The 18,003-nt window shown below is 50.0% G+C and overlaps 1 protein-coding gene across 3 annotated transcripts in view; it reads right to left on the bottom strand.

Moving 5' to 3' along the window:
- Positions 1 to 18,003, bottom strand: part of IGF1R (insulin like growth factor 1 receptor) — a 306,876-nt gene that overhangs the window by 146,822 nt on the left and 142,051 nt on the right. Inside the window, exon 1 of one of the 3 annotated variants that reach the window (XM_059878944.1) lies at positions 7,347 to 9,871. Coding sequence (XP_059734927.1) covers positions 7,347 to 7,416 — 70 coding nt within the window. The 5' untranslated portion in view covers positions 7,417 to 9,871. 3 annotated transcript variants of the gene reach the window in all.

Genomic DNA, 18,003 nt, shown 5'->3' with positions numbered 1-18,003 from the left:
CATGTATTTAGTACCTTTGGGTCACAGCTTCTTTCCCACGCAAAAGTCACACCTCAGCCATCAAAAAGGAATGTTCATTGGAGCTGCTGTTAAGAGAATTTTCCAAGTACAAGACAATATCTACAGGAAAGCTTGTGGCTCAAATATTCTGACTAAACTCACAAATACTATTTTCATACAGCTTTCTGTTGTTTCCTCTGAACATATACTGTGTGAAACATAGAGACTTTCTTTATATTGACAGAAAATCCTACTGCTGAAATAAATTAAAAAAAAAAAAAAAAAGGCCAGGGACAGCGCATGCATTAACAACTGACGACGCCGACAAGAGTGGTGATGGCTGACGCTTCCACGGATGGCGTTCTACTGTGGTCCCAGCGCCACAGTGAGGTCCTCATGGGCACTGGCTCCCTTAAGCCTCACAAACCCCCGAGGGGGCACCCCTGTCTGTGCCATCTTACAGAGGGGGAAACTGAGGCACCGGTGCCAGAGCCGGAATGGCCTGAGGGCACACCACTTCCAACACCATGCCGGGAACCTAACTCTGACAAGCTCCACACAACCAAAGTGCCTCCAGTAGCACCAAGCAATTCATTTCTTGGACAACACCGCACAAGGAGAGTCTCCAGAAAGCTGCCTAGAGGCATATGGTTCAGGCAGGCAAAGAGAAGGTCCATCTCACAATGTGGTTCCTCTGTTAATACACCCACGATGTGGCCTGTGTTCAGCACCATACTTGGGAGAATCTAAGCTTGATGATTAGCATGTTTGCAGCTGTTAAAAATGTGAAACGACCTCTGGCTTGTTTGAATCTATAAAATCCCACCGTGCTACAGTGGACACAGCATCCTGTGGAGCAGGGGGACGACCTGAGTGGACCTGGGCTGAGCGGGGCAGATCTGACTTCAGGGCCCACAGACCATACCCCTCAGATCTTACAGAACTTTCAGCTTGGGTGACAGTGACCACCACCTCTGGTTTAGAGTCAGCTATGCCCTCAAACACTCATGTCAATATTGTGCAGAGGTCTGCTATTCCTGAACACACATCCTCGGCTATCTCTTACTAAAACCAGATAATGGGCCTTTCCAGCCACAGGACGGCTCCTGGTTTTCAGCACGTGTCCACGAGGAAGACCAGTGCAACACGCGTCCTTGGCTTTTCCTCCCTCAATGCTGAAAATGCATCATGAGAGAATCCCTATAGGAGTGCTGAATACACCTGCTGGAAGGTGTTTATTTAATATTTATTTCTACACATGTCAGTTATAGAGAGAGGTTCCTATTATTCAATCAGAATTTAAAAAAAAATTTTTTAACCCTTATGAAGAAAAAAAAGGAAGAGAAGGGAGGGGCAGAACTTTCAGCTGGGAGACACCAGCAGAGGCACTGCAAGAAGGGTTGGGTCTATGCCGGCCCCACGGAGCCAGCGAGACACACGGAATCTGCGTGGCACATGGAGTTGGCATGGCACACGGAGTTGGCGTGGCACACGGAGCTGGCATGGCACACGGAGCCGGTGCGGCACAGGGAGCCTGCGAGACACACGGAATCTGCGTGGCACATAGCGCCGGCGCGGCACACGGAGCCAGCGAGACACACGGAATCTGCGTGGCACACGGCACAGGCGCGGCACACGGAGCCGTCGCGGCACACCGAGTTGGCGAGGCACGTGGCGCCGGCACGGCACGCAGAGCCAGCGAGACACACGGAATCTGCGTGGCACACGGCGCAGGCGCGGCACACGGAGCCGCCGCGGCACACCGAGTTGGCCAGGCACGTGGCGCCGGCACAGCACGCAGAGCCACCAAGGCACACGGAATCTGCGCGGCACACGGCGCAGGCGCGGCACGCGGAGCTGAGCCACCTCAAGCGGGCTCAGCAGGTGGACAAGGCATTGCAGCTTCCCTCTTCACGTCTTAGAGACCTGCAAACCTCTGACAGGCGTGGTTCATGTGCTCCCAGCTCCTCCTCCAGCATCCCCTCCCACTTTCTCGCCAGGGAGCCTCAACTTCCCAAATACGCGAGGAGGAGGAGGACAGGGGTGGGGGGAGAGGCTGCGTTTTGTGCCGGGGTGCTCGTGGACTATCTGAGAGTGACAATCACAGAGGGGGCCTCCTTGGAGAGACCCCAGAAACTGCAGCACTCCCTGAACATCCGGCATGGAGCGAGTGCCAGGGAGGCGGGGAGCCGGCTGCAGGGGCGGCCAGGGGGGCTGCCCAGCGCAGGGCAGACCTGCGCCTTCTCTGACGCATGGGACAACCCTGGGCCGCTGGGCCTCGGCACAGTCACTGTGCTGACCTGGCCTCCCCAGTGCTCCTAACGAGCTAATCAAAAGCTCAGGAAAGATTCAGACTCTCACAGAAACAGATAAGGAACAGATAAGGAACCAGAGGCTGGATGGGGACGTGTGTGGGTCCACGTGGACTCCTGCCCCTCACAGACACACGTCTGCGCCTGCCCCCAGGCAGGGCCCCTAACAAACTCAGTCCAGTATTCACCTTCCAGAAGGGCCACAGGAAACGCATGGCCAGTGCTTTCCTAGTTCAAAGGACCAAAGATGCGTTGGTCTTCCCTAACAGCGAACACAACTATTAGAAATGATTTTGGTCATAAAGCCCACCAACCAGAAAGACAAGGATAGTTAAGTCCTTTATGTTAGCTAAGAAAAAAATAATTTATGGTAATAACTTAGAGCTACTTTAGGATTTCAGAGGTCCTTTTAAGGGCCATGGTCAAAGGTTTAGTTAGTTAAGCAAGACAAGCAAACCAAATCCTTCTTCCTGAAGTTATCACAGGTCACCACTTACAGGAAAACCAAGAGATGAGAGGGCTGCGTGGAGGTGAGGATGGGCAGATGCACAGTGCCTTGATTCAATCTCTCTCTCTCACACACACACAGATAAGTGGACCGAGACCTTCTGGAGAGGATGAGCATAAAGGCACATGACCATGCAGCCTGCCTTTAGGAAGTCTGGTCGTGTTGCTCTGCCCAAACACAGGGTCTACGAGCGCACACTGCAGGGAAAATGATCCCCAAGGAACCCTAGGCTCTGTGAAGAAAGAGAAACACTCCACCCGAAGTGAAAGTCAGCCTTTCAAGGGGTTGGGGTACAAGACCTATCCAAATTTCTTTTAATTTTTCATTTGCCTGCCAACTCCGTCAGCAGAAAGTTTAAACAGGTGCATCTTCATGTGAAATTTAACCTGCTCCTCTATGAGATTCCCCTGTACCTTAAATACTCCACTAATCCCTCAGGATTTGGGATCACGCATCTAAATGCAAATCGTAACTACAAAACCACCCCAAAAGAAAAATGTCCTTGAACATGGCGATGCTTTCAAACTCTGGTGGATGATTATCCTGGATTTCTTATCCGCAAGAATCTCCCGTTTTTGTTTATCCTCTCCAGTTCAGTGTATCTTCTAACAAGCGGATTAGTGAGTGTCTTCTGAGCGGCTCTGAGGCTCTCAGCACTCCCCCTCCCCACTCCAGTCCCGCTCACACTCTTGCTGTGTCTGCTCAGCCCCCCACTCCGCACCCTCTCCTTCATGCCCCCCCCTCCCACAGCACTTACCCTGCGGGGAGCGCTTCCTCCTCCACAGTCTCCAAGCTAAATCAACAAGTCAACTACTACCCTGCTTTTAAGACGAAAAGGCATGTTTATTTCTTCCCTTTAAGAAAGGCGTGTGTTTACTTCTTCCCTTCTGCCCCCTAACTCCTTTGTCTTAGTCCCAAACCGGTCCTTGGAATACTGGCAACACAGAGCAACATTCAGAAGAGAAGATCACCCTGCAAAAATGGCACGATAATACCTCAAAGAGACATTTCACAGCATTCTGGAACCACAGAGGAAGACTTTTTCATTCCTCTAAATAAACAGTAACGTAATAAGTACATAAAACAGGCTACTCATCACCTCAGTGTTCTTACCTCCTATCCAGCTATTATACATGAGCACTACTTGGTGAGCCCATGACCATGAACATAAGTGCATTTCCGAGATCTGTACATTTTTAATTACCTCCAAGTTACTGAATCCAGCTTAAGGGGAAAAAAAAGAAGTAGCAGCAGTAGGAAACCAAGTTTTCATTGTGTTTCAAGCCAGGTACAATTAAAAAATCATTAGTTCAGTGGCAGCCTAAAGCGGAAACAAACAATTACCAATAGAACATGACACATTACATTTACTTTTCATTTCAAGCAGCACGATTCCTGTCTGAGAAAACAAAGGAACTATGTGTAAAAAAAAATTGTAAGATAAATGAACCCAAAATTCCTGATTTGCTGAAGACCATGAACACGAGAAAGAAAAATGTAACAGTATAAATAGCAATGACCTGAAATCTAAAATCATTAAAAAGACATCTTTCCCATTTGGAGTTCACAGTCAAGTATGTATTTTATGAGTACGCGTTTAACACTCGATGGATCGGATGGACAGAATTCTATTACAGAATCTCAACCACGAAACACGTGCAACCTGACGCCAACATAAAAGCAATCGCAAAAGTCCTCTGAGCTTCATGGAAAATCATTTATAAAAACTCACAGTTATCTACATATAGTTAGACTACGGTCAGAATTAGCAATCCCAGCACACAGGAGAATACACCAAATGCATAAAATAGATACATGTATAGACGTCCAAGGCCATTTAAGGAAAAATCAGAGCCCCACAAGGCAACAGATTCTGAAGCACCAGGTTTCGCAATAGTGCCATGGGTTGCCATAAAAATGATCTGTTTTAAAGAAAGCAAAGTGCTGTCAATCAACAATTAAAACAAAATTGTAAATACTGTGCACTCTGAAAAGTGAGGTTTGATTACTTGGGAAATCAACCCAAGCAAAAAACTTATGTTTCAATGAGGCCAGACACACACAATGCGTACAGAAGGTGTCTACGTGCACACAGGACCGTGGCTACAATGGGATGCATTCTTTCGATGTGAATTTGCATACATTGTCTTTCAAGGAGCCAAGTTCAAAGCCTTTGCTCCCCAAAGTTGCTGCTGGTCTCAAAATATCTCTGAGATACTTCTTGAATTTGACAGTTTTGGCTCTCTTGACCTCACTGGTAAAATCCTCCACCTGTAAGCCAAACAAAACCAAACCCCAAACACTCCTCAGTCCTGCTTTATCTGCCCTCTTCCATCTTCTATTCATCTTTCAGAAAGAATAGGCTACAGCCCCTGCCTCTGCTGACACTTAGCCCCTGGGTCCTCCAGGGAGCACTCCCTCAACTAAAATGGTTTTCTCACCAGTGGCACAGTCACCCACTACAATCCCTCAATCTCCTAAATAAGGAGGCACCTGCTTTGGAAATATTTTTGTCCCTCTCCTGCAGCAGCCCTCTCCTGTTCCTTCTTTCAGTTGTTCCAGCAGTCTTTCCCATCCCTTCTTCTTCCTGAAGTCCTCCAAGGGCCTAGCCTGTGGGCTTAAGTGACTTCCCACTGTCAGCGGTAACACTCTGAACGTCATCTTAGAACCTGCCAGGCACACCCTGGATCAGCTCTGACTTTTTTCTAATCAGGAGCCCCGCTGAACTTCAAAGCTGAAGCCATCGCTGCGCCCAGGGCTGGCCCACGCAGTGGGTCTCGAGTTCAGATCCTCAGGACAGGGACATGGTGACATCATGTTGGCTGCTGGCCAAAAAGAGAGACTGCACAATTAGGACCCAAGACTAGCTATTTATATCAAGTCCTCAGTGCATTCCTTTTCATCCCGTCCTTCGGTGTAACTGTAGTGAAAGACTTTCCTTTCAGAGTAAAAACCAAACCAAAACAAAAACCCAACCCGTATCACCACCACGTGCCTAAAACAGCCCAGGTGTGGCATTCAAGGCTGGGGCGGGGCCGTCCCCATGGTGATGGGACACAACACACCCACACAGGAGAGAAGTCAGGGCCACCAGAAAGTGTCGTGTGACCTGCAAGCCATGTCACAACGCACTGTCTGGGCTGACCGCCCCACGCACAGAGAGCAAAGCCCAGGCCGACCGGCCGTCCACACCACCAGTAGAGAGAGAGAAGGGAAGTGAGCTGGCAAAAGGAAGGGGATGGGAAGCCTCCCCACAGGTGCTGGGCAGGGACGTTAGGGTTACCGACGATTCCATTTATACAACATCCAAACACAGAGAGCTAAAGAGAGGCACCCGGCACGTCTGGAGAGTTTGTGACTTCAGGCGTCAGGTGTCGTAAAGCATCTGGCTGCCGCTAGCAAAGGGGAGGGCAGGGCCCTATTTAAAAGCTGGGGCCAAACCCAGCCTCACACCTCTGCTCTCAGGGTCCACGCTGGTGGAGGGCACGCTCACCCTCTACGGCAGCACGACTTTACAGCAGAGTCGCTTTCCATATACACAGCCGTGAAGCCTCAGAGCAATTCCCTTCCCCCAAACACGCCCAGAGGCACCCATCTGGCACTTCTGATTTGGGGAATCATTTTGAGGGCGGTATGGATGGCCAGCTGGTCTGGGGTTTGCTCTCTGCACTCACAACGGTCAGGGCTACAGGCCTGATCCAGGCCTAAGGCCCTCTCCAAGGACAGCAGCCCTCTGCCGGGGCTGGGGGGGCACTGTGACCCCGCCGCCGCTCTCCGGAGTCTGTTTCGACAGAGGTTCGCTTCCGCGGGGACAATGCCTGCCCTCTGGGCTCCGCTCCCAGCGGGAAGCGGGGGCAGGGAGGGGGCCCGCATTGCCACACAGCGTCCAATTCACGCCAAACGGCAGCCACAACAATGAGGCTTCAAGGGCCACAAATAATGCACTGCCCACTGGGAGTAGCAGACTGGGCCGGCCGGGGGACGGGCAGACCCCAGGCAGCCCCCCTCTCCGGCAGGCACAGGAACCCTGCCTGCCTCCGCGGGGGTGGCTCGGGGACAGAGACGTAACCAAGGCCCCCGGGGATGACGGAGCCTTGCCTTCCCTTTGCCAGTCCACTTCCCTTACCATTCCCTCCAACTAAAGGAGCAAACACTGAGGAAAAAATAAAAAAAACCAATGCACACACCATGCTTAGTGTCCTAATTTATGGACAGTTGCATGGAGTGGGGGGGAGAAAAACCTAATTTGAATTGACAAAAAATGAACAATATCCTTTAAAATACAGCCGGGGCTAGATGGCTGGGCATGAATGAAACGCATTACCCAACCGACTGCCGCAGTAACACAAGCCCTCCCTCCCCCGCCCGGGCCTCATTCATAAAAAGCCGGCTCTGCCTCAGCAGCTGCGGAGCCGGCACTGGGTCTGTGTCTGCATTTTCCAAGACAGAGGGACAACTGAGACAAAGAGCCCCGAAGCCTCCAGCCCCCAGGGGCCTGCCTCTGGGGCTCCTGCGCTGCTCCTCACCGGCTCCAGGTCCGCCTGGATCAGCAGAGGGCCTCTGCAGAGCGGCTTGTGGGAGCAGGGCTGAAGCCATGCCCCTCTCCAGGGCATCTTCCCGACCCCAGGAATCTAACCAGCATCTCCTGCATTGCAGGCGGGTTCTTTATAGCTGAGCTACCAGGGAAGCCGGCTCACAGGCCCAGGGTGGTATTAAAGAAACTCCCGGTCTGCTGAGTCACTCGCCGACTCTCTCACCTCCCTGCTATTTAAAAAATAATCACAAAAACCAAAAATCGAAGGTTCTTCCTTGTTGGCAAAATGGGGGCTGCCAGTTTATCTAAAGACTGCCAAACTGGGGTGGAGGTGGTAACAAACTTCCAGAAGAGGTGGAGTTTTTAAACTGTCCACTTTCAGCTTGATAGCACCATACTTGAACTTTTCACAGCCAGGGCAGAAACCTCTAGGAGGTTATGCACAACTTTAATTCTTAATACTACTTTTTACCTCTCTAAAGAGAACAACAATGGCTATGCCTCATTCAGGTAGGAGTCCCCCCACATCCAACCCTTTTCCATGCCTCCCCTCTCAGCACAGCTTCTCCCAGGCCCACCTCCTTCCTGCAAAGGAACATGCCTCGCTCAAACTCACCTTCCCTTAGGACAGTCAGAAATCACCATGATAGATGAGAGGCTATCCATTTTCTTTAGACTCAAAACTCTTCTTCAAAACAAGGCCCGAACACAAAGGCATGTTCTAATTTAGCAGGAATGGTTTCAATGCAAGAATTAAATAGAGGCAGAGTGCAAGAAGGGGAGACAGGAATAAAATCATTCTTGTTGCCCTAATACCAGAGCTGTCTTCCAGTAAACTAAGATATAAATTCTCCCCAGAGACAAGATGATCAGCACTATTAACTAGTCCCCTCTCTGCTCTTGCAAAAAACACAAGCAGGGTTTCAAAAATCTCAGATGACAAGGGGTGCAGGAGAGTCTGTTACACTCTCAGAGAATCCTAACTTTAACACCAGCATCCGGCTATACTCCGGCCCTGCTCATCAGGGCTGGGGCCCAGGCAGCCTTGTCTCTGCCCACCCCCTGCCAGGCCCCCTGCCCAGATGGGACAGATACCCTCAGCGCCCTCCTGCACAGAGCATCCATTTCTAACACGTTCTCTCCCCTCACCGAAGGCCTCCCTTCCCACCTTCACCCAGGGACTGACAGCCAAAGAAATGAGAAAATAATGTGGGGATAGCAAATGAATCTTGTGAAATACCTGGTCTGTAATTAAATCACAATAATTCTAGAACCTCCTCAAGGGCAGCAATGTCAAGATAACAAACTGAGAGTAAAATAAACAAGTCTTATAGAAATTACACCAGCCTTGACAAAGAGATTACCTTAGTGGCTGCTGCCTGGAATCCACAATCTTTTTTTTTAAATTCATCTCAGACCTTCTGGCCATTGTGTGAGAGTTCCCATGCAGAAACCTACAGGCCTGTGGCTCTGGTACTGACAGTCATTCCTGAGGGGCCCATGGAGGGAGGAGGTATATGAGTCACACATAATGCATACAGATTTAGGGAGATTTTAATACCTAAACTGTCTCTGGCCCCACTCCTAAACAACTGCTAATCATTAAAAATGTGTCGTAAGTCCTTGGGTGTGGGTATAGTTACCCAAAGACATGGCAACGTCCCTAAAGGAACAATAAAATACACCCTAGGGTGCACATCACTTAATCAAGCTTCAGTTCAGTTCAGTCGCTCAGTCGTGTCCGACTCTTTGCGACCCCGTGGACTGCAGCACGCCAGACCACCCTGTCCATCACCAACTCCCGGAGTTTACTCAAACTCATGTCCATTGAGTCTGTGATGCCATCCAACCATCTAATCAAGCTTGATCCAAATTAAATGGGAGGTACAGGGCAAGATGGCTAAGCTCTCTGTCCTTCAGCAGCCTCATCTGTAGAATGGGTATAACAATGGAGCTGACTCATAGGGTAGTCCTAAGACCTTGTACACACTAAGTGCTCAATAAACTCTAGGTGCTGTTGCTAAGCTCACCCTCCCGTCTAAATTCTCAGCTAACTTTCCAGCACACAGAACAAAACCCTTTCTTTTGTTCTTCCCGGTGTGATGATCTGCCTGGGCCAGTCCTCCGCCCCTCACTCATGGGCTCCAGCCCCATGACCTGTCTCTTCTTCCTTCTCTGCCATCCCATAAGCATCCCATATGCATCTGCCAATCCTGCTGGCCCTCTGGGATGCCAACTGCTTCTCACACCAATCCCCACCTCCATCCCGGTCTAAGGCACACACCCTCTGCCCTTGATCAGGGCACGTGCCTTCTCCTACTGGCCTCTCTGCTTCTGTCTGGGCCCTAGGGTCCACGGTGAACTCAGAAGCCAGAGCTGCTCCTCTGCTCAGAACCCCGCCATCGCCTGTCCCAGGCAAAGCCAAGGTCCTCGCCGTGGCCCCTGGGCCTCCAGCCTCCTGGCTTTCCTGTGCCCCTTTCTTTATGTCTCTGCCCAAACACCGTCTCCCTGGAGACCCCCTCTGAGCACTCTATGGAAAAGAGAGCCCCGCCCAGCCCGCCCTGCTTTAACAAACGCTCCACAAGGCAGATGCTCCCGGCTCCTGGCTCTACTCCTCTACCGAGAACAGCGCCTGACACCGATCAGGCGCCCAGTGGGTGTCGGGTGAGTAAACAGCCCTGCCCCGCCACACACACAGCCCAAGATCACCCCCGCCTCGGGAGCTTCCTGCCCTGGTTCTCCTGCCGGCGCGTCCCAGCATCTCCTCCTGGCTGACTCACGCTCTCAGAGCAAACACCCCCTCCTCGGAGAGCCCAACACCAACCGCCCGACCCCACCCCACACACAGAGTTACTCATCTGCTCCTGCTCACAGGGTGAATCGCTGTCTAACATGATAGCTGGACTGTGATCTATCTGTGCCACTAGAATGGTTCCATCCCGGTGGGCATCTACTCATCCCAGGGCCCCCAGCGCCTACAGCAGTGCACCCGAGGCAGGGTTTGTGAAGGGTGGTGGTGCGCACACTGACAGTTTTCTAAAAGGCAAATCTGGGAACGGGACAGAAGGGCCTGTCCTTCCCCGCGTCCTTCCCACACACTCTGAAGGTTCTCTTTCAATGCAACAACCCCGTCGCCTGCAGACACCTCCATGCTGATGGGCTCCATGGTCGCTGGCAGAAGCACTCAAGAGCTGGGGCTTATTTATGCGCAAAGGAAAACAAACCTAAGTTACTAAATAACAGCTCGACATCTGTCACCACAGAGGAGCAGCTCCACACACAGCCAAGGATCCCACACGGCATGGCCTGTCCAAACACCAGGCGTCAGCTCCCCTTCCCCCTGAGCGAGCTTCAGCGTGGTCATCACGGCTGCCCGGAGATGGGCTTAGAAACCAGCGCGGGGACCCCAGCGCCCAGCCCCCTGGCCTCTGAGGCACTCACCACTGTGCAGCGGGAACATCGGGCGACCCTCCTAACAAGACCAGCTGCCCATCAGGCTGCACGTTTTGCCGCACCTGTTGAATGGTGCTGTGTGGCAGCGGGGAAGCCAGGACCACGAAGCGTGCCTCTCGGGCCCCGCACATGCGGGGCGGGGGAAGAGCCGTGGAGGATGTGGGGGACCCACTCCAGCACCAGAGCCCCCCACATGAGGTGGCAGCAAGCTTGCTGCCCCCCAAGACCCCAGGCCCCTGTCCTCGAGAGTTAGACACGCTCTCAGAATTCTGACAGGATGTGTAAGCGAGAGTGTTCAAACAAACCCAGTGTGCACGTGCACTCGGCAAACACTGACCACAGCTGTGGTGACGGGGGCTCCGTCTAGGTGCCTGGGAGAATCGGAAAGAAAAGCAAGATCAGACTCCTGCCCTTGTCACGTGAGGTGGGGCTGAGGGAGACGCAGAGAGAAAGGACCCAAAAGACATCATTATTCAGTTAAATCATATATTAGAAAATACAAAGTGGAGAAACCAGGTTAAAACCACCAATTACTAGTCTCGAGAACTCAGCAGCTCAGACTGTGGATCCGGGGTTCCGAGACATCTGAGGAGTGATGCTGTTTGCCGGACAAACATGCTCCTGTAGGAACGTAAACCGAAGGACCAAGCTGACCGTGCGGCCATGACTTCCTGTGCGATTCTCAGCTCAGGAAGGACCCCCGGGCACAGGCCAGAGGTTCAGCAGCATTTGCTGCAGACACGAAACGCTCTGCACTGCTACATGGCTGGGGACCCTCTCGATCTGACTGGAGTTAATCCAGAACTGAGGGAGGGGTGGGCTTTTACAACAGATCCCAAATAGCTCCCTGTACCCCCACTCCCAGGCACCTTTACCTATCCTCCACGCCCACCTTCCCAGGGGGCACAGGAAATCCACTACAAACCAGTCAGCGCACTGCCCAACACAACACCCAGCCCCCGCCGCCCAGGTGCCCTGCTGACACTCCCCCTGCCCCAGGGCTCTCAGGGGCCCACCACCTCCTCCTGCCCTAGGGCTCTCATGGGCCCTCCACCTCCTCCTGCACTAGGACTCTCACAGGCAACCCCCCGCCCCCCCCCCCCACACCACCTCCTCCTGCCCTAAGGCTGCTCACAGGCCACACCACCTCCTCCTGCACTAGGGCTCTCACGGGCCCCACCACCTCCTCCTGCACTAGGGCTCTCACGGGCCCCACCACCTCCTCCTGCACTAGGGCTCTCACGGCCACACCACCTCCTCCTGCACTAGGGCTCTCACGGCCACACCACCTCCTCCTGCCCGAGGACTCTCAGGGCCACACCACCTCCTCCTGCACTAGGGCTCTCACGGGCCCCACCACCTCCTCCTGCACTAGGGCTCTCACGGCCACACCACCTCCTCCTGCCCTAGGGCTGCTCACAGGCCCGTACCACCCACTGGGCTACACAGCGGAGCACAGTCCATCCACGAGAAAGAGACGCTGAGCAGACCAGCACCATCCTTCAGTATCGCCAGCGTTTCAGATATCCAAAAGGTTACGCTACAAACCTCAGTGGTGACCTGGTGACCTTGTTTGCAAAAGATAATTTAAATCAGTGTTTCAACTTACTCGGAAGAAAGCATGACCAACACAACGGGGCAAAACCCCAAATATTTGGAATGTTCCATCCAGAAGCAGCGGTTCTCAGGAAATAGCATTTGTAAAATATGCTCATTAATGTTAGATCATTTCTTCAAGAAACATAATAATTCTAACATAATTGTGTATTGTTAAATTTTTAACTTACTAATACATGTGGATATGTTTTTAAAGACATAAAATACATGACTATTTAACCAAGCCTAGAGGGCAGAGTTAAAATAACACCACATCCAGGTTAAAGTGAGCCTTCTTAAGGACTCTCCTTTCCCACCTTCTTTCATTCCAGTTTTTAAAACGTCAGTTAAATAAAAACTTACCTTTTAGCTATTTCCTAGATAATTTACAACTGCTATAAAACATTCAATTCTTTCCCCACTGCTTTAGTTAGGGAGCTGAGGGCTAAAATGTTATTAATTGTCACATAATTTAGTGCTTATACATCAGCCGATCCAGATTCTTCCTTAAGCCAACCCACAGTGAGGTTAAGGTCAGGGAAAGATTCATGACTCGTGGTCCGAACTGATAGCAACGCTAAGGTATAAACAATCAGGCCATAGCTTGGAAGAGAGCAGAGAAGGTCACAGATTACATAGTGCTGACGTCCGCACAGCAAGGTTGAACACTTGGGCCTCAAAGGACCAGGGTCAAGAGGCGAGCGATTCTCGCTTCAGGGAGACACCAGGCACATTTTCCAGTTGAGTTCGCAGTGACTCATGGTACTGGCAAGCATCTCCCAAACTACTGCAGAGGAAGAGCTCTGAAATGCTTCCATTTTGAAGCCCACGACTACAACCAAATGACAGCAAACATTGGCAGAGCAGTTGTACACAAAAGTGCCTCAGAGGAGCTCAGCTAGGAAGCAGAACTTTGCACAGACAGATCAGAACGCCACTCACGCAGAGGAGACGGTCTGCTTACTGATTCTCAAGTCCATTTCGTGAATAGACACAGTGACTGACCCCTCCTGGAGAGCCACTCGGCTGTTAACAGAGCTGCCGGACCCGGCCGTCCCCCTCCAGCCCGGCCCCCTTCCTTCTCACACGCACTGTGCTCGCCTGCAGGTGAGCACACTCACGCAAGACCATCTCAGACAGCTGGCATGACCCCTGTCTCCCCAAGAGCACCTCGAGAGCCATCTCACAGAGCCCAGACCATGGCCCTGAATCCCAAACTGTGGAAGTCTAGACTGGTTTCTTTAAAGAAGCCAAGGAAAGTACTCCATGTGCAACATCTTACAAACCCACAGCTGTTGAACAACGTCTTTCAGTCACAGAGCTGAAGTCAGAGGACATGGCGTTTTCACAACAGCCTTTCCCTCCTGGAAGGGCACGCACAGGACGCGTGTCATGGCCATCACACACACAAGGAGACCAAGTCAACTCTCCACTGTGCACCTTGCGTCACCTCAGAAACTAAAGCTGTACCCTAAAAGTCACCCCTGCTTTGAGCCTTTTTGTAAAAGTGAAGCTATTAAAATCTGAGCAAAGGGATAAATACACATATTTCAGAACACTCTACCTTTAAGGGTCACAAAGAGTCAAGGATGTTCCCTCTTTGAATAGGGTTTTATCTTCACTGAAATAAAAGGGTCTTCACAGAGAAGTCTTCGTACAGATCTCTGGATATAAATTACAGATTGATGTCAACACGGTAGAAGAAATTTGAGGAAATGGATGTTTCTTTCATAAAATATTATATACACCAGAATACACATTCTAAGCTATAAATATTTAGCAAGGGACAATATGACATATTTACTAATATTTGTATCAAAATAAAAACATCTGAACTGGCACTCTAACAGGCTGGCATCTCCTTGTGTTTTAGTATAGAGAAGTGTTGGGACGCAGTCTCTTTTACAACAAAACATACTGTGACTACTGCTAAGACCAGGAGTAACCCGAGTCCACGCCTCAAAGGGCAGAACGAAGCCCTATTACTACAGTGATAACAGAAACAGGAGCATCTGATTACATGCACGCTGGCTCTCTAAGCTCTGAAACATTAGAAGGCCTCCATTTTCATTACAAATGTTTGAAAATGCTTTTAAAACAGAGTTACTTATTGACAATACAAGGTGTTTTAAAAGTACTGTGTTCCTTTCCTAAAAGGGAGACTTTTTTTTTTTTTTGCTGTTTGTTAATTTTCACATCTGTCAGCAACTGACAACTGGATCTATTGAGCAATCGTTTATTCTTTTTGACAACAAAACTTCATATAAAATTGGAGTGGAATTTTATGATCAAGTGCAAGCGAATTTGGAGCAACTTCACAGACGGTAACGTCTAATAGTGCACAGACCCCAGAGGTTCTCTGCAGCGCCCCTGGGGAGCAGGCCAGCCTTTGCATTGGTATGAACAGACAGGCTTTTCAGGAGAGGGGGGCAATCAATACGGTAATATACAACGGCAGACAAAGCTACATGTGCTTACAGAGTTCTAGCACACAGAAATATCCAGTTCAAAAGCCTGTTGAACTCCAATCTATATTTGGTCTCTCACAAGGAGCAACCCACAGCCACCCCTCCAGCCCAAATACCAATTCACTGAACGTATAAAAAATTCTGTTTACACATAGAATATTGGTACAAAATACCCAAAAATGAAAGTGAACCTTTCCAAAATTAAAACTCAGTAAATTCAAGGAAACATCCAATAAAGAGGAATAATAACTGCTTAAAACTGGGGCTTTGGGAATCTGGCCTCCCACCTGACCCCATCTAGGGATGTAAATCAAAAAGACTGAAGGTATAAGATAAAAAATACATATGAGAAGATCCATCCTCATGTGGGAACCTGTGTAGTAGCTTCCCACCAGGATTCAGCCTCTGATGGTAACGGCTACACACTGATAGCTTTTACTTTAAAAGCCTCTTTCCAAACAGACAGACATCAAATCAAAATGCACATTTTAAAATTAGAAATATTTTGTTGATTTGTCTTCTACATTTCCAAAAATGAATCTCAGGCAGAAATCCCACTTGTGGGTACTCTTATCTCTCAAGATACACGCAAATGCCTCAGAAATGCTGAGTTCATATAACGATGGGTATGTGGGTGTGGGTGTCAGTCATTTTCACTTCTCTCGAGATTAAGCAGCTACCATTTGAAGGCTCCGATTCTATCCCCCCTATGTAAACCATATTCTGCCAGTTAACACTCATTTGGATCAGCAAATAAATGGCAGGGGATGGTGTTACTGCCAGCCCTTCACACCTTAAACCTGAATGTCAGGAAGGCAATCTGACTCAAGTATTTTATAGGAAACGAATTTGGAGATTTTTAAGGTAATAAGGAGGACAAAAAGAAACTTGTCTCTTAACTGCCTGGTTGGCCCTACCAAAAAAGAGTTGTATAAAGCCTACCCAGTGTCTTCCACCGAATCCCCAGCCAGGTGAGGAGCTATGACGAGAGTATGCTGCTGCTGCTAAGTTGCTTCAGTCGTGTCCGACTCTGTGCGACCCCATAGACGGCAGCCCACCAGGCTCCCCTCTCCCTGGGATTCTCCAGGCAAGGACACTTGAGTGGGTTGCCATTTCCTTCTCCAATGCATGAAAGTGAAAAGTGAAAGTGAAGTCGCTCAGTTGTGTCCAACTCTTCGCGACCCCATGGACTGCAGCCTACCAGGCTCCTCCATCCATGGGATTTTCCAGGCACGAGTACTGGAGTGGGGTGCCATCACCTTCTCTGATGACGAGAGTATATACAGAAGCAATTCTCTCACCTTCCGCTTTTCCTGCAAACCACACCACCAAGACCCTCCATCTGCGATTGTGTAAAATAACAGGTACCTTAAATGTGCTGCCTTCCTTTTGCACATCATTGGCATGCAGCACGGTGCCGGCTGTGCCTATCATTAACTATGCCACACGTGCCTGTGAATTTTGACTCATCCCAGCCCTGCAACTCTGTCTACTAAAAGACACTCAGCCTTTATTGGTCACACAGCCTTTTCACTTTCAACTTAAAAATGCGATCAGACAGTAGGTGGTCTTATATGACTGGCTTCTCTCACTTTAACAGCATCTCCAAGATCCATCTGTCCATCTTACTTTTTATCAGGTGGCAAAATGGCTTGTCGATCTGTGATATCAATGCTTTAGGTTGGAAAACTGTCCTCTTTCAGAGACCATGGGTCACACGTTGTGTGGCAGGTGGTCACAGATAAGGACTTTAATGCTTAAACAGATCACCACTCTTCCTAGCTTCATCCTTGTATGTATAAAATTTAATGAAAAAATAAACTGCTTACTATGGAGAAGGAAATGGCAACCCGCTCCAGTATTCTTGCCTGGGAAATCCTATGGACAGAGAAGCCTAGAGGGCTACAGTCCATGGGGTCACAGAGGGGGTCACAGAGTGGGTCACAGCCAAGCGACTAAACAACAACAAGAAAAACTGCTTACTAAGTTTAATAAGTTACAAATAATAAGTTACAGTAAGTCAATCATTAGAGGAAAAGATACAAAGTAAGTTGGTTGTTGCCTTTTTAATTCTTTTGAGATACTGGAGTAACATCTGTTGCATTTGGTAAAGGCACAGCACCCTCTAACAAGGGCAACCACACACACAAGGCTTCCCTGGCACCACAAGGCTGTGATCTAGCCACTAAAAGAATATATGCTATTAGTCAGCAGTTCATTAGGCACTGTTAAGACATGTGTAATCAAGAATCCGTTATCACAGTGCCATCTGGACAGGAACTAACAGTTACGAAAACTTTAAAGGAAAGTTTGGGACAAGCTTCAGTCTCATGAAAAACTGGGCATGGGTTTGTATGCGATTGTAGTTACCCAACCAGGGGATATCAAGAATATAAAGAGAGAGGAGACCAGGGAGCGAGGGGCTTTGCTGAGTCCATCAAAACTGCAAGGACGAGGGCCCCAGCTCCCAGGTCAGCGTCCTTCCCAGGCCCCGTGATGGTTCCCTGTTCTACTCGCTGTATCCCAGCACCTGTGCACGCGGCAAGCTGCGTTTGAGATGAACTCCCCCAGGTGTGCATCCACGTGGCAGTTAAGGCTTTCTCTGCAGGTCTGTCACAGACCTGTCGAGGGACAGGCCACCTGGAAAAACGGGAGAAATGATCCCTGATGGCTCCATTACATGCTCTGTTTAAACAAACAAAGCGATGATCTTTCCAGGCAGAGACACAGGTCACCCAGGCACCCCCTGCATGATGTCTCTCACGATGCCAGGACTTTCTTCCTCTAGTCACCTGCCTGGCTCCTTCCCAAACCCAAGTGGAACAGAGCCACTTGCTCCTTCACAGAGTACCCTTGGGGTGCAAAGTCCCAGAGCAAAAGCCATAGGAACTCAGCAGCCAATATGCACTTGCTCCGGCTAAGTCACAGATGCTAAATGCTGGCAGATGGGGTGTACCCAGAGCAAATCAGGGCTATTTTCTGAGTATGGGCTTTCTTTTTTTCTCTGAGCTCCAAGAGCACCCGCCTCAGTCTTCTCCAATGGTGCTTCCCCTAGTACCCCCAATCTCATCAGAGCGAGAGACCCTCTCAAGGCCACAAAAGAGCCCTTGGGTTAGACTAGGGGCCCTGGTC

The sequence above is a fragment of the Bos taurus genome, chromosome 21, assembly GCF_002263795.3.
Source record: "Bos taurus isolate L1 Dominette 01449 registration number 42190680 breed Hereford chromosome 21, ARS-UCD2.0, whole genome shotgun sequence".
NCBI classification, from domain to species: domain Eukaryota; kingdom Metazoa; phylum Chordata; class Mammalia; order Artiodactyla; family Bovidae; genus Bos; species Bos taurus.
This window is presented reverse-complemented; position numbering and strand designations above follow the sequence as displayed.